The 20,841-nt window shown below is 42.6% G+C and overlaps 1 protein-coding gene across 8 annotated transcripts in view; it reads left to right on the top strand.

Moving 5' to 3' along the window:
• dlc1 (DLC1 Rho GTPase activating protein) overlaps positions 1–16,863 on the top strand; it is a 99,179-nt gene extending 82,316 nt beyond the window's left edge. For all 8 annotated transcript variants that reach the window (XM_058091629.1, XM_058091624.1, XM_058091627.1 and 5 more), the window contains 10 exons: positions 514–2,174; positions 4,744–4,923; positions 6,851–7,010; positions 7,573–7,780; positions 8,034–8,250; positions 8,500–8,614; positions 13,182–13,397; positions 13,966–14,183; positions 14,265–14,438; positions 15,764–16,863. In XM_058091629.1, the coding sequence (XP_057947612.1) occupies positions 514–2,174; positions 4,744–4,923; positions 6,851–7,010; positions 7,573–7,780; positions 8,034–8,250; positions 8,500–8,614; positions 13,182–13,397; positions 13,966–14,183; positions 14,265–14,438; positions 15,764–15,863 (3,249 nt within the window). In that variant the 3' untranslated portion in view covers positions 15,864–16,863. The remainder of the gene's footprint in view (positions 1–513; positions 2,175–4,743; positions 4,924–6,850; positions 7,011–7,572; positions 7,781–8,033; positions 8,251–8,499; positions 8,615–13,181; positions 13,398–13,965; positions 14,184–14,264; positions 14,439–15,763) is intronic.
• Positions 16,864–20,841: the final 3,978 nt, after the last annotated feature.

Here is a 20,841-nt window from a genome sequence, read left to right as displayed (position 1 = left end):
GAATGACAGAAGCAGTATCAGTGAGGTTATCTAAAATACAAACCGTAGGGGGGGGATAGCTTGAGTCTGCCCGGCTGCATTGGGATCTATGGGGTCATATTGGAATTTCTTCAAGTTGCCCTTCCACGCTCCCCCGGGTATGAGATAGATTAACCAAACTGTGTGCGGGGGGGGGGGTGCGCATCTAGGGACGATGCATGTGTGGTAAATGCGGTTCAATAATGGCCTCCTTTATTCTCTGGTATGAAAATAGTCAGGAAGCGTTGAAACACGTTTCCTTGTTCGACCGTGGATGTTTTCACGTCAGACTTCACTTTAAAACTGCTGTGATTTATGTGCCGCATGTTCACGTGTAAAGGTTCTTGGGTTTCTTTGACGACTGTGATATCATATCGCACAAAATTGAGTACAGTCCTCACATTTCAGAAACTATTGTATTACATCTTTTAAAGGGACACTGCTTTAAAAAAATAAACATTTTATGCTTTTTATTTGGCTTACTCCCTGATCCAGAGTGAAGACTCCGATGAGGATGAGCCCTGTGCCATCAGTGGTCGCTGGACCTTTCAGAGAGACAGCAAGCGCTGGTCCCGTATGGAGGAGCTGGAGGTTTTCTCTTCATTGTACACAGATGGAGCACAAGCACCTCCTGCAAAGGACCAAGTAACCAAAAAGCTGGCTCTGTGTGAGGGAAACAGTTCTGAGAGTGTGCTGACTGATCTCAGCGAGCAGCCTGAAGTGGGCTCCATCCACAGCAGCGGTAGCGGAGGAAGAGTAGAAGACAAGAGCCATGACGTGAACCTTCATTTAGCAAAGGAAGCCATTCCTGTTCCTGTTGGAGCCACTCGTGCCAGCTCTGTAGCAAGCATGTGCTCATCATCGGGCACAGGCGGGTCCGGGTGCGCTAATGAGGACTCTCTGTCTGACGGGCTGCCTCCATCACCCTTGGAGACACTAGGACGGTTCACCTTTGATGTAAAAATGGGAGAACTTGGGGGAAGTCTCGATCGTAGTGGCGGGAGCGGTAAAAGCACACGCTCAAGAGCCAAGAGCTTCCTCAAGAGGATGGAGAGTCTACGGCTTCGCAGTGGCGCCACCTCCAAGAGGAAGAAAAAAGGCAGCACAGGTGGAGGGAAGATAGAGATCAGTGGTCCTGTCATCAAAGAAGGTCTGGATGATGACAAGCTGCGACGGCTGAACTGTGTGGACATCCCAAGTATTAACTTCAACCAAAACCTCAATCACCAACGCAATCCAACTCAGACTATGACGCTCAACCGGAATCGCTCCGTCTCCTACTCCACTCAGACTAGCAACGGCAGCACTGGAAGCACGGGGAGCAGCCATTCTGAAGCTAGCAGCGGCAGTGCGGTGAGCACACCAAGCCCGGTGACCCGCGCTCGTAGCCATAGCACGGCGGCAGGCTCGGCTAAGAGAGGAGGAATGTACTTAGAAGGGTTCGATCCTTTCAGTCTTCTCCAGCAAGCATCCGATAGGCAGCTGACACCTTCGCCTAAATCAGCTCCACCTGTCCCCTGTCAGGCAAATGTAGGGATGAGCATTGATGAACAGAATCGAAGGAACAACCACAGACCTCAAGACAATGACAGACAAGCGGAGGAAGAAGAAGAAGAGGATGGCATGGTCTTCTTTTATTTACCAGAAGGTCACAAGCCAGGCACTTTCCCCAAAGCTCTGCAAGACGGGAGCGCTCGTAACAACAACGGGAACGATAATGGAAACTCTGTTATCCTGAGGGGACGGCAAAGTAGACGCCAGCGTCGTATCTCTTCCGGCTCTGTGGACAGCCGCCTTAGTTTTTATGACAATGTCCCATACACCGAGAGAGAAGGGGACGAAAGGGATGAACGGAAACTGGACGAAGTGATCCAGCATGTCAGCGGCCTGCAGCGCTTTGTTAATGCCTGGTCAGAGGCCATAGGAGCTGACGATGAGGAGGAGGAAGAGGACGAGGAGGAGGAGGAGGAAGGGGACTCAGATTCAGCGTTGGACTCAGCATCGCCTTGCCCTTCCTCCCCTCTGCAGAATCGTCTGGAGGAGACAGAGAACGGAAGTGACCAAGACAGCACAGGAAACCCGCTGGGTGAAGGCGAGGAGGGGATGAGGGAGAGGAGAGATTCTGGAGTCGGAGCATCACTAACGAGAACCAGCAGGTCAGTCATTGCCGGTGACTGACTAAATAATACTTTTCCTGAACCTCTGCACACAAAAGGGTGACATTTTGTCAAAACATGCACTCCTTTTGTGTTACCTTTGCTATTATTTTAATATGCAACATAATGGCATACTTATGTTGGATTGACTTGGAATTCTCTCACATCTCAATGCGCTCCACAAAACACCCACTGTAACAAAATTTGGTACACACTTTTATGGGATGGACAAGCACATGTGTAAAATTTGAGTAAGATTGGTTGAAAAACACATCCGCCCTCGAGCAGAAGGTTTTTGTGGGGGCATGGGCGAGACTTAGGGACCTGGAATCTAATTACCCATAAGTCATTGACCATTTGTGTAATGGTTATAAAACTTGGAGGATATCTGTATTACATGTCTTCCATGTAATTAAGCACAACCCATAGGGGGCACTATAAATGTCATGTGTACATACAGAGCCGTTTTCTTCGTCATTTTAGTGATTCATTCATTCATTTTCTACCGCTTATCCTTCGGGCGAGAGGCGGGGTACAACCTGGACTGGTCGCCAGCCAATCACAGGGCACATACAGACAAACAACCATTCACACTCACATTCATACCTATGGACAATTTGGAGTTGCCAATTAACCTAGCATGTTTTTGGAATGTGGGAGGAAAACCCACACATGCACGGGGAGAACATGCAAACTCCACATAGAGATGATCGAGGGTGGGATTGAACTCGGGTCTCCTAGCTGTGAGGTCTGCGCGCTAACCACCGGGAGAAAATCCACGCATGCACGGGGAGAATGAAAATTAATGAATAATATAATACTGAATCTGAAATATGTTGATTAAAATATGCTCAGTCTGATCTGATTTAATTTATTTAAATTAAATAAATTATTTTTTATTGTAATATTATGAGAAACAATTTTTGGAAAATTAGGTTGGGGACTAAATAAAGTCAAAATATTGTGAGAATTATGAGAAGACAATTTACAAGAAATTGTGAGAAATTGGAAAAAAAAAACAAAAATAAAGTCAAAATATTACAAAAAAAAATCACAATTATACAAGAATAAACTCGTAATATACCGCTTATCCTCACTGGGGTCACAGAGTATGCTGGAGCCTATCCTGGCTGGCTGGTATACCCTGGTCGCCAGCCAATCCCAGGGCACATATAGACAAACAACCATTCACACTCACATTCATACCTATGGACAATTTGGAGTGGCCAATTAACCTAGCATGTTTTTGGAATGTGGGAGGAAACCGGAGTACCCAGACAAAAACCCACGCATGCACGGGGAGAACATGCAAACTCCACACAGAGATGGCCGAGGGTGGAATTGAACTCCGATCTCCTAGCTGTGAGGCCTGCGTGCAAACCACTCTCCCGCAGTGCAGCCCATTTTAGTGATTTTATACATTATCTGGCAGGTTTGACCGTCATTGTGTTTGTGAATGGGGAAAAAAGTGCATCAAATAGAACAGGGGTGCTCACACTTTTTCAGCATACGAGCTACTTTTAAAATGACCGAGTCAAAATGATCTACCCACTACAAAAATGCAAAACATCTATTTATTTTCAAATGTATTGAGGATTATTTGTACGTACAATGTATGTTGATGTACCTTACATAACCAAATGAGCCAATATTGCAAAACACACATAATAAACTATTAACATTTTTTGTAATTACCTCCACATTACTCCACATTTCCCTTCTTTGGTACTGCGATGGTAGAATGGCATATGAGGCAAACGCACTTCGAAAAAGACATTGTGAAAAAAAAGTCCACCTCCCATTCCGTATGGAAGTGATATGTTTTTGCCTTTTTACTTGGTCCAGCTCCTTCACTCATTTTAGTGACCATAAACTTTAGCGAGGGCTTAAAATCTCGCAATTCGCCGACTAGCTTAGCACTTTGCATCGCTGTTTACGCATGAGCGGTGACCTAAAGGTCAAAATTCAGGTGTCATCTGACTGGTTGTCCTGTATGTCAATCAAGTAACGGGGATGGATGATAGGCTGACATCGTAAGTTCTGCTGCACTTAGAGACGTTGTTTGATTTGATTGGTCGCCCGAAGGGCAACATTCAGTTGTCATCTGAATGGCTGCCCTGTATATCAATCAAGTGACGGCATTGATGCGAGGATGATATTTTTTTAATGTCACGCCGCGATCGACCAGCGATCGACCAGTACCACCTCCGCGATCGACCGGTAGATCGCGATCGACTTAATGAGCACCCCTGAAATAGAATGTCTACCAACACAAAAGTTGTTCTTTCGATGGTAACAACAAAGGTTGAAAGGAAGACGCGCTTAGACTGCTTTCCTTATGTAATAGTCTGGAATTCTATGGAATGCTCTTGGTCTCCATGGAGACTGTTGACTGTTTCCCAAAGAATCCACACACAGCCTCATAATTGGGCTTTTTCACAATATCAGGAAAATTCCTGTAATCCTCAAACTGATTCTTTGCTTAAATATTAGAAACGCTGTGTGTATGCGCTCCCCTTCCCCCAGCCAACATTCTTCTCACATCTTCCCTTCCCCTCTTTTCCTCCAGGCCGCAGAAACTCCGCTGGTTGAGTTTCCACAACTCCCATCGGCCCAGCTTGGCCTCCGCCCAGCTTCAGATTAGCTGCCAGTCTGTGCTGCAGATGAATCTCCTTCAGAAGCTCTCACTGCTGCAGCTCACCGGCCTACTGGAGAGGCACACCCCAACTAACAAACACGGCTTCAGCTGGTGAGTTCATTGGATGACAACGCAAATAGCTGGATATTGAAGTGATGTAGCGTCATGAATAAAGCCGCCCTGGTTTAAGTCAGCGTTTTTGTCTCGGATTTCGCCCCATATGTATGTCGTCGTATGTATAGTGCGGTGACGGCTGTCCTCAAAGGTTGGGTTTCACATTCTTTTCCCAGACCTGTAATTGCTGGGAAGGGGCTTTACATTGTCTTTTTTCTGGAAGGCACAATCATGGCGGTTCACACGCATGGTGTTACAAGAGCTGGAGGCTGGAAAGATCTGTCCTTAACAATTATCCCTCCACCTTTCTCTCGCAATCACCTTCATTCTGCTCACAATTGTCCAATTGCTTTAAGTATGCCAGTCGTTTTCTCTGCCCATCTGCATGTAGTTTGCATTTTTGACTTAGATGTGCTCCCATGACTTATACCAAAATTGCAGGGGGTAATACAGAGACTTGGTGTATATATATAGGACATAAAAAAAACTGAAACAGCATATATTTTAACTTAAACTTGCTGTAAAAACAATGTTACACATTGTTTTTGAAAATTAAAATGGCACATACAAATGAAGAAAACGGACTCATATAATTTTGTGTTTTTCTCTGTCCATTTTTTCCCCATCTTGAGGTCATTTTTGAGGACAGGAATAGAACATCTTGGCTTTGCTCAAAAGACACAGGCCACTTGTTGGCAGTTGCATCCCCGCACATATTCAGCATTCCGACTCAGGGTCATAATTTGCTTCTTTCGCCATGTACTCCCAAACTGCGGCTTAGCAGTCTGAGGTTTCTGAACGTCGGCACTGACAAAGACGAGCTTGTGTCTGCGTCACCTAGAGCGTCGCTATCTTCAAAACACTGACACCCCTGAAGAAAGATGCATCGTCATAAATCTATGGATGCATCCCGATGATATCTTTCAATGGTGTGCGGGTACGAATAATGTGACGCGGTGGGTTCATCCCTTTCTTTCTATGGTACACCCCCCATCCTCTTTGCCTTGTTTATCCACCCCTCTCGTAAACCCGGAGACAGGATTCTGCAGCCGCTTGCTTTTGTTCATGCATGCACATAAAATACTCTCACACTCTTTGGAAGCCAGAGGAGTGGTTGAGTGTCTTCGCTTGGTGGTGAAATAGGGATTCTGTGAACTATACTCAAGTTCTAATACTGCCGAAGGGGTGGGTGGGTACGCTGTGGTCATCAAAATTTGACATATTTGTAAGTAGTAGTACCAGTTATCTAATGGCACTTTTCACACAAATGTCATAAAAAATGAAACAAAACTCAGAGGCAAAGAAAACCTTGAACAGAACCCAGGCTCTGTGGGGCGGCTGTCTGTCTCGACTGGTTGGGTAGAGATAGAAGAATATTGAGTAGCGGGATGGACGGTAGATCAAGCCATATAAGTATCTTATATCTGATGGATATCAGCATATTCAGCAACAATCTGACAATATAATTAGTGTTATGGCAGTAATATGTTTAATGTGTCCACCCTCGGCCATCTCTGTGTGGAGTTTGCATGTTCTCCCCGTGCATGCGTGGGTTTTCTCCGGGTACTCCGGTTTCCTCCCACATTCCAAAAACATGCTAGGTTAATTGGCCACTCCAAATTGTCCATAGGTATGAATGTGAGTGTGAATGGTTGTTTGTCTATATGTGCCCTGTGATTGGCTGGCCACCAGTCCAGGGTGTACCCCGCCTCTCGCCCGAAGACAGCTGGGATAGGCTCCAGCATCCCTGCGACCCTCGTGAGGAAAAGCGGTAGAAAATGAATGAATGAATGAATGTTTAATGTGTAAATGTACACTTGACTGGAAAAGTGTGTACTTCAAAGGTGTACACTCTACACTTGATTAATAGCAGTCATTCGTGATATTAATGAGGTGCTTTTTTCCGTGTGTTTGCGTGTTGCAGGGCCGTTCCTAAGTTTATGAAGCGGATGAAGGTGCGCGACTACAAAGACAGGAATGTGTTCGGTGTTCCGCTGCAAGTCATCGTCCAGCGCACTGGTCAGCCCCTCCCTCAGGGCATCCAGCAAGCTATGCGTTACTTGCGAAACCAATGCCTCGACCAGGTAATGTATCACATACCTAAAACATAATATGCTTTGATAGCACAGCCTTTTTTTTTTACTGTGTGATCCTCAAGAAGACTTACATAATACATTCAATTTTTATATCTTACTTGAGGTGTGTTTCCAAACTTCTGCATGATTTTTCCATTCTGTCACACATGCTGAGGAAAGAGGCCCCGGGGAGAAGTGATTACATCATCACTGGCTGGCTGTTTAACACAGAAACAAGAAGAAAGATTAGTGTCTTGCAGACAATAGGAGATGAGTGTTTCATGGCAAAACAAAGATACGAGTAAATGAAATGTTGAATGATGAAATATTACACAGCGAAAGCTTTTTTTTTGTAGTAAATAATGAACCAATGTGATGTAACTGTTGGCTCGGAGCTTGTAGGATTTGTAGGATTTGTAAGAATGTGTGTTGCCCAACAAGAGCTGTATTGTGTTTGCTTTGGTTCCTACATTATTGTTGACACTCGGATATTGGAATTTTGGTTCAAAACCTTACATTGCACATTGCTTACGCATGCATGACATAACTCTTTCTGTCTCCTTGTTCCCAGGTGGGTCTTTTCAGGAAGTCGGGAGTTAAGTCCCGTATCCAAGCTCTGCGTCAGATGAACGAGACCGGCGGAGCGGACGGGGGAGGGGTCAGCTACGAGGGCCAGTCCGCCTATGACGTTGCTGACATGCTGAAGCAGTACTTCCGAGACTTGCCGGAACCGCTGCTCACCAGCAAGCTGTCTGAGACCTTTCTGCAGATCTACCAGTGTAAGACTTTGGAAGTAGAGGGATTGTTGATTGACATTTAAAAACAAGGCCAATGCAGGAAATACATGAGGGATGAGGTGCACTGTTCATGTCTTGATCTTGGGAGATGTTTTAATAACGCAGAAGAAAACATGAAGCCATCCATCACACGTCTTACATAACCCCCTTATCCGCTCATATCCCACTTGAACATGTTCCGTCCTCGTAAAGTGTTCCAAGAAAACATGACATATCTTTCCTCTCTGTTCCCCAGACATGCCCAAAGAGCTCCGCCTCCAGGCCTCCCGCACCGCCGTCCTGCTGCTTCCTGACGAGAACCGTGAGGCTCTGCGGACGCTGCTCTGCCTTCTGAGTGATGTGACGGCCAGCGTGGCGGAAAACCAGATGACGCCCACCAACTTGGCCGTGTGTTTGGCGCCATCCGTCTTCCACCTCAACACCCTGAGGCGCAAAGAGAGCTCCTCGCCAAGGTGTGTGTGTGTGTGTGTGTGAGGGATCACGCCATTTTTTTTAAAATGGTCATTGTGGTAGATTACGTAAGATGCTAGCCATAAGCAAACAGGAAAGGGTCATACTAAAGAAACAAAAGGGCAGGATATTGTAGATGGTGAAGCAAGCAAGCAAGCACTTAAAACACATTTAATCAGGTGTCTTTGGCCCAATGATGAATGTGCCCCTAATCTCGCCGTGTCCAACTCTTCCTCATCTGTCCCTCACAGGGTAATGAACAGGAAGCCCACTCTGGGAAAGCCGGACCAGAGAGACCTGAACGAGAACCTGGCGGCAACTCATGGCCTAGCGCACATGATCCAGGAGTGCAGGAAACTTTTCCGTGTAAGTTATCAAATTGAGAAGATCTCATCCACAAGTAGAGCTGTGACAATTAATCAGTAATTCATTGTTTATCCAATTCATTGACAACCTCTGGTTTCAGCCATGCAAATGTGAATATTTTTAACATTTCTTTTCTGAGGTGTTGCAGACCAAACCACTACCTGGTTTGGTTTGTATTGATTTGGCCTATCCGATTACTTGATTAATCGAAACAGCATGCTTCAGATGAAGATATTGTAATGACAGCATGTCAGCTCTTGCTTGTTGTGCAGTGTTATTATCCAATAGCTTGTATCCTAATTGTAGTGTTGGTGCCTTCAGGCAGCCCTCATACGAACTCTGTTCCTAGACTGTGATGTAAATAAAGTTGTGATGTAAGTCGGATCTGAATACCTAGACCTGAGACCTGAATACCTACTATATTAACTCCTGAGTTACTCACACCGTACAAAAAACACATGAAGCACCTTTTACAAATGGTACTGTCACGATCTAGCACTTGTGTCGTGTTTATCCCAGCTGTCTTCGGGCGAGAGGCGGGGTACACCCTGGACTGGTTGCCAGCCAATCACAGGGCACATATAGACAAACGACCATTCACACTCACATTCATACCTATGGACAATTTGGAGTCGCCAATTGACCTAGCATGTTTTTGGAATGTGGGAACATGCAACATGGAACATGCAAACTCCACACAGAGATGACCGAGGCTGGAATTGAACTCGAGTCTCCTAACTGTGAGGCCTGCGTGCTAATCACTCATCCGTCGTGCAGCGCTGTTTTTAGAGTTTTGTGATTTGTAATTGTCTGTGGACGTGACATGCTTAGTCCTGACTCGCGTTTGCTGATGTTGTTTTGGCGTGGTTCGACTGACAGTAGCCGGTTATGTTTTTGCAATAAAGAGATCCTCATCATCCTTACAATATCCAGTTAGACCAGAGGTAGGGAACTTATGGCTCGGGAGCCAGGTAGGGCTCTTTTGATGACTGTATCTGGCTCTCAAGCGTTTCTTACCACAATAAAAAAATATTTTTGCTAACATTTTAAAGTAAACATCACAGAAATGACTGTTAAAAATAATCAACAACTTTCTTATGCATTTTAATCCGTCCATCTCTTTTCTACTGCAATATGGCCAACCATATCCATCTTTCCTGATGATATTTTCTAGGTCAAACACCAAAACTCGATTATTACTGGGTAATGCGGTAGTGTACCTCGGTCATTGAGATGTCAACATGTAAATGCAAACTTTCCTCCTTTAGTCAAATAGTCACCTAGCTAAAGCTGCAGAAGCAAGCCTTCTGGCAAAGATGGCCAAAAGAATGAAATATACTGAGTACGGTGCAAAACCATGCAGCAGCAGAAGTTGCATTAATGGCAGCAAGTATTTGATTTATTATTAGACACTGCGCTGCTCACGAAAGTGTGCTGGCCACACCCCATTGGCGTGGGGTAGTGTGCCTGGTCTACGTAATTAGAGCCCATTATATCTAAAACTGTTGGTCCTACATAAAAATGCACACATTTTATTGCATCCAATGTTTAAAAAAATGTATATGGCTCTCACAGATACACATTTTAAAATATCTGGCCTTCATGGCTCTCTTAGCCAAAAAGGTTCCCGACCCCTGAGTTAGACCATAAAATATGATCTTCATTCTGAATGATGGCCTCGACAGTCCAAGGTTGATTTGTCTTCCACCTGTACACGTCATTTGATGCAATCCATGCTACTTTTATGGTAACACAAAACAAACATTCTCCACTGTCCTTTCAATGCCCCTATTTGTACTCGTGTCAAATGAACAGCAGCGCTACACAATCCAGAAGCAACTCCGCCACGGTGCTGTTGTGATGGAAAGCCATGCAGTGGATCAACATACATAGTCTGCTATAATTCCCTTCATCCTAAATTCACACAGCGCTGACATGCAGCAGCACACACACACATAGCTAAAGGGTGACACTGTGGGTCATTAGCCGCATTCGCATTGAATTAGCTAGAGGGAGCGCTTCCTGTCATGGTCACGTCCTACAGTCTGCTAACAGAGTTACCTAGCAGATAATTGACCATTAATTCCATTTCTATTGTGCCTGTGAAGTTTCATAAACGAGAATTTGTTTTCATTTCCGCAAGCTATTATTAGGAGATGGATGCTGCGGCTGCTGCTTTTTCTTAGTACTTCTTGTCAATTAAAGCTGATAGATGACAAAGAAGAGATAATAAGACAGGATGTGGTGTTTCTATTTCCAGTTATTTAATACGCTTATCAAAGATGCAGTTTCCCATGACATATGTAAATGTCTCTCATCTCATGTAACAGTAATTTGTCATCTTTCCGGGGCCTTGAGTATGAGATAACTTAATTTGCTGCTGCTTGTTGAAAAAAAAATGCATATGCCTTTGGCAAGGTTTGCAGATAATGATCACCTGTGTGCAAAGTTTAGTTATGTAACCCTCATACGTCGTCCGTGTTGCAGGCTGCTACCTCAATGTTTTGAGTCTTACCGACACTGGTAACCAAGGAGGTGTAAATCACATTTCAGGGGAACAAAAACACAACTCTACCTTGTGTGGCAGGAGAATTTAAAACACAAATGGTGGGCTAAACATTAGGTACACCTGCACAAACTAAGTGATGACATCGTCATGTTCAAACGCTAGATCATGGGACACAACATGAGGTACACAGATAGTAATATATATATATATATATATATATATATATATATATATATATATACATACACTACCGCTCAAAAGTTTGGGATCACTTGCAAATTTCTTTGTTTTCCTAAGAAAAACACATTTTACTGCATTTCACAAATATTTTTATCCATTTCACAAACAATTAAAATGTATCAGATGATTTTCAAAGAAGGATGTACATTTTTGCATAGAGGCCTACTATCAACAACTGTCAGTCCTCTGCATCAATCACCTGGTATGGCTGCCAATCCAAGTTCATCATTTTATAAGGCTAATAGATTATTAGAAAAGCCATCTAAAAATCTAACCTAAAAACTAAAATCTCTTACCAGACTGTTAACTACTCCCTTCAGAGAGCAGCACAAACTGGGTCTAACAAGGACAGAAAAACGATGCACAACTGTGCAAGAAGACAAATATCTGAACGTAGTTCAGTAGTAGTAGTAGTGTAGTTTAAGACAAAGATGCCTCAAAGGTCGTCCACCTGGAAGCTGCATTAAATAGTAGCCGTCAAACACCAGTGTCAGTATCACCAGTGAAGCTGGACTTCATAGCAGGACTGCCAAGAAAAAGCCATATCTCAGACTGGCCAAAAACATTTCCAAGTGATCCCAAACTTTTGAGCGGTAGTGTATATAGCAGAGGTAGGGAACCTATGGCTCGGGAGCCAGGTCGGGCTCTTTTGATGACTGTATCTGGCTCTCAAGCATTTACCACAATAAAAATGCATTTTTGCTAACATTTTAAAGTAAACATCACAGACATCACTGTTAAAAATATTAAAAATCAACAACTTTCTTATGCATTTTAATTCGTCCATCTATTTTCTACTGCAATACGGCCAACCATATCTATCTTTCCTGATGATATTTTCCAGGTCAAACACCAAAACTCGATTATTACTGGGTAATGCGGTAGTGTACCTCGGTCATTAAGATGTAAATGTAAACTTTCCTCCTTTAGTCAAATAGTCACCTAGCTAAAGCTGCAGAACCAAGCCTTCTGGCAAAGATGGCCAAAAGAATGAAATATACTGAGTACGGTGCAAAACCATGCAGCAGCAGAAGTTGTATTAATGGCAGCAAGTATTTGATTTATTATTGGACACTGCGCTGCTCACAAAAGTGTGCTGGCCACACCCCATTGGCGTGGGGTAGTGTGCCTGGTCTACGTAATTAGAGCCCATTATATCTAAAACTGTTGGTCCTACATAAAAATGCACACATTTTATTGCATTCAATGTTTAAAAAAATGTATATGGCTCTCACAGATACACATTTTAAAATATCTGGTCTTCATGGCTCTTGTAGCCAAAAAGGTTCCCGACCCCTGGTATATAGTATATAAATATATATAGTAAGATATAATACGTATATTGTATATTACATCTCAAAAAAAAATTGGTGAGCTCATTTTGCTACACAAAATGCTTAATACGCCTTTAAAGGGCAAACAAATCTGGTGACTGAAACAACACACATCTCACTTAAGACTGTGACATAAGCATTCTTATGTATAATAATATTCTAAATACAACTCAAGTTGAAAAAAATGTAAATAAGATATTGTCTTATACTCTGCATACTTGTTGATCCAGCAGTGGCGCCGAAACAACTTCTCCCCCAAGTCAGAGCTTTTCTTCCTGTCACTCGCATGCACATATCACACCAGTGACTCAAATGTTGGTGCTGATCAATGAAGCCAAATCATCAAACAACTATCAAAAAGAGTGGGTCGTCTTATATTCGGATTAAAACAGTATTTTAATGTATTTCCTTTTAATGTATTTCCTATAAAGTGTTGAGCAAAATAAGTACCTGGGACCCTGACCTCCTCCCGTCCTTCCTTCAGATACCAGAGGAAATGAGTCGTTGCAGAAACTCCTACGTGGAGCAGGCTCTGCTGCCGCGACGCTTGGAGGAGCTGTCGGGGGGCCACGACGGACAAGGAGGCTACCGCTCTCACTTACGTGATAGCCTTGATGCTCTTCTCAAAGAGGCCAAGGATAAGTTCAAAGGCTATGACAGCTTGTCCACGCTGGAGCAAGTGGAGCTGGCTTACCGTAAGGTAATGCATCACCTCTCATGTAGTTGTGTAACTCTCACCGAATGTTGATTCATGACTGTAAAACAGCTGTCAAAGTGTCTCTGTTTCCTGTCCTGCCCCCCCCCCCTTTCTGTCCTCATTCTCTAAATATTTTATGGAAAATCAAGTTAGGCTTTCCTGTATTAAGAAACACGTTCATGTGAAACTAACCTCGCCCTCCCTCCCTCCCTCCTTCACCGCTGGACCGTGTTTCCACGATGACATCAGCTTGTCACACAACGCACATAAACACAGCACTCTCCCAGGGCAACGTTTCCCGTGTTTAGTGTGAGAGGTTATCTTCTCTGCAGCTCCAAAGTCACAAGGTTGTAGCATTCAATGCCCTCCTTCTTTATCATCTGATGGCGGGAAAAGGGAGCAGCTGACTCAGCTGGAGGGCATTGCAGATACAAGCGGACCGTTGTACCTGAACATATCACTCGATAATTAAATTCTACGTACATGTAGGAGATAACATTAGCTTCAGTGTAATATCACTTAGAGGCTAAGATATAGCCGGATTCAACAAGCTTCCGATTGTTTCCTTAAGGTACATGACGGCTTCCCATTGAGGCTGTGGAAAGTGACTGTTGAGGTTCCCGCACATCCAGAGGAAGTCCTGACTCGGCTGCTGAGGGAGCAAGCCCGTTGGGACGAGGACCTGTACGAGAGCCGTGTGGTGGAAACCCTGGATGAAAGGACGGAGGTGTACCAGTATGTCAGGAACAGCATGGCCCCGCATCCCATGAGGGACCATGTGGTGCTCAGGTAGACATGCACGTCCATTTGTCATTGATTTCTATTTATTGTCATGCTTGTGTAATCTTTACGGGGTTTTGTTTTAACTAGAACATGGATAACGGATTTGCCAAAGGGGGCGTGTGCACTAGTGGCTACGTCAGTGGATCATGCAGCGGCGCCCGTGGTGGGCGTACGTGCCAACGTGCTCCTGTCTCGCTACTTCATCGAGCCCTGCGGCGCTAACAAATCCCGAGTCACAAACATTTCCAGGATTGACTGCAGGTTAGTGTTTTTGTTCGTTGATTTCCATGGAACTTGAGCGCAAAGGTTGTAAATGACCCCATTCATCTGTTTTGCTCAAGCCTGAGCACACATTCACCAAATCGAGATGCGTTCAATACTCGCTCTTTCTGCTATTTATTCATAATAACCGTAGAGTACCATCTTTCCACCTGCAAATAATTAACTCATTCAATGCCAACCATTTTTCAAACTTCAACCCCGTCAGTACCGGCGCCAATTTTGACTGACCTTTCAAGGCATACAGAATATTGTGTCATATGGATACATAAACATGGAACTTAGACTTCCGTCTTTCATCAGCAATTTTTTTGAAATGTTTTTCCATCCTTTAGTAATCTGCAATACAACATAGGTAAGTTTCAGGAAAATATCAGTTCACCACTAAAAAAGGGAACAAAAAAAAGATACATTTCAAGGATAACTTTCACTTAACTTACACCAATATTTTGTGCATCTGTGACAGCTCAAATATCTGTGTGTGTACGCATTAACTTTCCACACTCTCTTCCTGTGGTGCATTTTTCTCTGCCCTCTCCTTGTCCCTGCTGAGTTCTTATCAAATCTGGCATTTTTTATGGCATTAAAATTGCTCTGAAATTGAATTCAGTGGTGGGGAGTTGCATCATCACGTCACATCACATCAGACTCACGTTGTTGGGATCAGGCGTTTGGGTTTATAAAAACATACAACTACAGGATGTCTTTGGTGTTCAATGAGTTGATGATAAACGTTCAACTTGATGAGGGAAATAACCACCAGAACTGCTTGCAATAATCCACAAAGTCAAATCGCTGTACAGTCAGTACTATCGCCTCTCCTGCATAAGAGAGATAACTCAAATGAAAACCTCGGTGCAATCACTCCTCCACCACCAGTAATGATGATCCGCAAAGTTATCAATAATAACTTGACACCTTGCATCATAGAAATAACCAGAACGACTTGAAGTAATCCACCAAGTCAAAACACGCTCTGTGCTTGGCTCAAGCATGAACCCACACACCCAACCTGGAAGTCAGTATTGATGATAACTGCCCCCTTGCATCATAGAAATAACCGCCATGACTCGAAATAATCCACTAAGTCAAAAGTACACAGTGTGCTGGTTCAGATTGTATAATCAATGCAATCGCTTGTTCATTATTAGTGATAACAGACCGACACAACATAAAATAAACCAGCAATCAGAAAAATTGATACACATACCGAGGTGTCGCCTTAATGAGTAATGCTTTCATAAAAGGTGATATTTTTTGTTGCTTGAGTGCCACATGTTGACACACTTTGTGGTCTGCTTCCACAGGGGTCGCTTCCCAGAGTGGTACAACAAGCTGCACGGACACTTGTGTGCTGCCGAGGTGGCGCACATCCGTGACTCCTTCACTTTGACCGTGGACAAATGAGACTTTCTTTTTTTCTTCATGTCATTCCATTGACAAACACAGGCAGGACAAACTTGGCCTCCTGAATTTGAAGGACTTTTTTTTCTCCCAAGTATATTATCTTTTTTTTTTTTTAAAAAAAAAAGGCCCTCTGTGTCCTATCATCTAATTATTTATGTGGGCCAAAGAATACAGTGACACGGATGTGAGGATGGGAGCGCTATTGCTTCTGGGAAGCAAGAGGATTGAACGTGTCATGGGAGCAACATCATAGTGTACATACACTAACTACTCTTTTCACACTTATTAGTCACTATCTTGTCTGGTTTTCTTTACTATTACATTTGGGAGGAAGTGCACAACATTTTTATGACATTGTGCGGTTGAAGAAAGACGTGAATGTGCCGGCTTTAACATGCAGAGGACAAGTGATGAAGAGATGAAAAGGAGCGGGTGGCTGGCTCACCAAATATTTTCAGGAAAAGCACCATGGCACCTCCCGAAAAGAGAGAGACCAATAGAGACACAGGGACCAAATTAAGATAACAGAAACACGACCGCATGTTAGCATCACAACCCATTATCGATAGCACAGCTTTTATTGTACGTGGTAGCTCCACCAACATGGTAGAGGTAGGAAAATGTCCATCACCAGAAACAACAAACCAACAAGATCCTTTTATAAAGGTGGAGATTTTACAGGTTTTACTGTAAAGACGAGGGCAGATTGCATGTTAGTGGAAGGAAGACAAGCTTCTCTCACTCTTAACACACTTTCACGAAGCCATCGTCCATTTGTAACCTCTCTACCAAATAATAACACATGACCGTTAATTTAAAAATTGAAATATATTTATACCTCATATATGTTTGGTTCATTTTGTATTGTATTGTTGTATTATTGTATTGTAAATGTTACGCTTTGTGTTACGGAAAGTGGAAAAAAAAGCTTTATCTTTTTTATTAATAATGTTATTTCTGTACAGGTTAATCAAAGTGCACTATTAAATGTATTAAAATAATCCATGTCTTATAATCGTACTTATTTGATTACTTGTTTTGGAAGCGGATTATGGTTATTATCGCCCTGCTTGGCTGTGTAGATGGCGGTGAGCTCACTTGTTTCTTACGTAACATGTTGTACTTTCATGTTGCAAAAGAGTGGACAATGGGATCCCTTGTTGGAGCACAGCTAGTCTAGAAGGGGTCGCTCACACGACAAATAATCGATATCAGGGGAAGATTACTGGCCACACAGCTAGGAGACCCGAGTTTGATTCCACCCTTCACATCTCTGTGTGGAGTTTGCATGTTCTCCCCGTGCATGCGTGGCTTTTCTCCGGGTACTCCGGTTTCCTCCCACATTCCAAAAACATGCTAGGTTAATTGGCCACTCCAAATTGTCCATAGGTATGAATGTGAGTGTGAATGGTTGTTTGTCTATATGTGCCCTGTGATTGGCTGGCCACCAGTCCAGGGTGTACCCCGCCTCTTGCCCGAAGACAGCTGGGATAGGCTCCAGCCCCCGCGACCCTCGTGAGGACAAGCGGTAGAAAATGAATAATATAATACTGAATCTGAGATGTTGATTTAAATATGCTCAGTCTGATCTGATTTCATTTATTTAATCTTAAATGTCCACTTTGTGTGAGGAGAGAGCAAAGAAACCTATTTCTACTTATTATATATATTTTTTATCGTAATATTATGAGAAACATTTTTTGGAAAATGAGGTTGGGGAATAAAAATAAATTTAAAAAATACAGGAATAAAGTCAAAATATTGTGAGAATTATGAGAAGACAATTTACAAGAAACTTGCATTATTTAGAAAATTGTGAGAAATTGGGGAAAAAAAAACAAAATATTAGAGGAAAAAGTCACAATTTTACAAGAAACTATTATGCCGCTTATCCTCACTGGGGTCACAGAGTATGCTGGAGCCTATCCCGGCTGTCTTTATGGGGTACACACTGGTCGCTCACAGGGCACATTCCCACCCACATTCATACCTATGGACAATTTGGAGTCGCCAATTAACCTAGCATGTTATTGGAATGTGGGAGGAAACCGGAGTACCCGGAGAAAAGCCACACATGCACGGGGAGAACATGCAAACTCCACACAAAGATTCCTGTCATGTCAAAACACCCAGATGCTAAAGAAGATATGATTTTTGTGCTGATTTATTAGTACAAAAAGTGAGGGTTCTGAATGGGGGAAAGGATCAGGGACACAATGTCCCAAAGTGTTTGATGGTGCACAACCACCTTAACCTTTAACCTGTAAAAAGCCCAGAAGCCAAAGAATATACATATATGCTGACTCAGGTGGTTTTGTGCTGATTTATTAGCGCAAAAAGTGAAGGTTAACAATCACCGTTAAAATGACACTTTTTTGATGGAGGTTCTGAATGGTGGAAAGGGTCAGCAATCTCAGACACACGGTGTACCAAAGTGTTGGATGGTGCACAGTGACCTTAACCTTTGACCTGTAAAACGCCCAGATGCCAAAGAATATATATGGTGACTTTTGTACTGATTTATTAGCGTAAGAGGGGGAAAAGAAAAGTGAGGGTTAACAGAAGCACTGTTAAAATGACACTTTTTTGATGGAGGTTCTGAATGGGGGAAGGGGTCAGAGGGGTAGTCTTGAGCACACGGTGTACCAAGGTGTCAGGTGGTGCTCAGAGTGTAATTATTTACCATCAGCTTGGAAGCAGGGTGTGTTTAAGACGTTTGTTCCAAGTGTGACAGCTGCAGCAAGCAGCAACTTGACTTGCCAAACTATGCATTGACTGTACGTAACGCGCCCTTGCGTTCGCTCGCATTTCACTCTGGCAGACCCTGAGGAATCCCAGAGAAACCACAACCTCCCGAGAGGTGTTTTTTTCTGGTCTGATGAGCAGCCGTCCTCATGGGTGACACCCCCACAACACTCGTGTGGTACATTTTGTGAGATGTGCATTTCTACTGGGAACCCAAACACGTCAGGGAGATAACGCAGGGCTTGATAAAGGCTGACCCAGAGTCAGCCTGCATTCCTGCACTGGTTTGTCTGAGATTCAAGCGCTGCCGGTTTCCCACATTGATAAATCACACACATGGAAGTTTGCGCTTCTTCCCCAACTGTTCCTCTGCTATTGAGGCGTAACGTCACTTTTTATTGCTGTGATTAAAAAAATAAATCCGTTTTTGTGGACTTCTGTAGAGCAGCTACATACAATAACATTATTATGAGACATTATGGGTTGCGTTCAAAGACATCACATATTTTTAAAAGTTGAATTCAGTGTTTTGAGTGTAGCTGAAAGAATCTAAAGTATCTATAAAATTTGTTTGTCAGTGTTTATGTAAACCTTTTATCCGATTTTTTATTTTTTTTTACTTCGCCAAATAGCTGATGAATAGTTGTTGATAGTGTACATAGTATTCTATCATATGAAGAAAGAAGTGCGTGGAAAATTGAGTACTGCATTTGTGTCTACGCTTGAGGAATCGAACATTTCTGAGTGGGTCACAAAGCTCGTTGCTGCTATCGGAAAACTGACGCTATGTTGTCATAGTAGTGGATGCTACTGTATGCAGCTATTGCACACATTAAAGTATGGCGCTCGCTTTAATTCCTTCATCGTTTTTCCTAAACGCCAACACTTCCCTCTAGCGGCCAGATGTAGTATATACATACATTGTATCATACCGATGTTGAGCAACTCAAAACGCAACACAATAAAAAATACAATACATCAATGGCGCAACTAAACCAAACTATTGTTAAAAAATGACATAAGTACATTTGTTGTTTTTTTTTTAATAATACACAAAGTATCCAATCAGCTTCACAGTGATGTAAAACTAACATTTCCTCATCAGCGCTTCTCTACCGCTAGATGGCAGTGTCTGACAGTGTGAGACATTGGCACCAAATGGACAGAAGTATTTGGACAAAGACATGGAAGAATCAAAAAGTAGATGGTAAACAATCACATGTTGATTGTTTTACTTCAAATCCATGTCTTAAAAAAACACATCATAACCCTAGCATACATATATCGACAAACAATGACAAAAAGAAGGGACGGTAGTTTTCCTTGTGTGTTATATGATGTACAGACGTGTCAAACTCAGGGCCATTCACATTTCCCTCACTCCGATGCCCACATAAATATACATTCACCAGCTGTCATGCATGTTTTGTCCCAACCTAAAAACAGACAAAAAAGTTTAGCAAACGTATAGTATATATGTAAGTGTATGTATAATATATAGAAGTGCTGGAAATGTAAGGATAAATAATAGGAACCATACAAGATTGAGAGGTGGGGTGTAATCTCCAGTTCGACACACAATCTGAAGTAGGCTTTACATTTTGGCCCTCTGTGCAATTGAGTTTGACACCCCTGATGTAATAGTTGCAAAGTAGGTCATGTTGCGCAACACATCCCTTACATTTGCACATGTTTGATTAGAAAACAAAAAGCTTCATAAATATACAGTGGTGTGAGAAAAGGGTTTTCCCCCTTTCTGATTTTGTTTTGCGTGTTTGTCACACTTAATGTTTCACATCATCAAACAAATTTAAATGTGAATCAATGACAACACAATTCAGGACAAAATGCGTTTTTAATGAGATTTATTATTTATTATTTATTATTTATTATTTATTATTTATTATTTATTATTTATTATTTATTATTTATTATTTATTATTTATTATTTATTATTTATTATTTATTATTTATTATTTATTATTTATTATTTATTATTTATTATTTGAATGGTTGTTTGTCTGTATGTGCCCTGTGATTAGCTGGCGACCAGTCCAGAGAGTACCTGGCCTCTCACCCGAAGACAGCTGGGATAGGCTCCAGCACCCCCCGCGACCCTTGTGAGGATAAGTGGTAGAAAATGAATTATTTATTATTTGTTATTTGTTATTTGTTATTTGTTATTTGTTATTTGTTATTTGTTATTTGTTATTTGTTATTTATTATTTATTAT

The sequence above is a fragment of the Doryrhamphus excisus genome, chromosome 1, assembly GCF_030265055.1.
Source record: "Doryrhamphus excisus isolate RoL2022-K1 chromosome 1, RoL_Dexc_1.0, whole genome shotgun sequence".
NCBI classification, from domain to species: domain Eukaryota; kingdom Metazoa; phylum Chordata; class Actinopteri; order Syngnathiformes; family Syngnathidae; genus Doryrhamphus; species Doryrhamphus excisus.
Note: the sequence above shows the minus strand (reverse complement) of the source record. Positions and strands in the feature narration are given on the sequence as shown.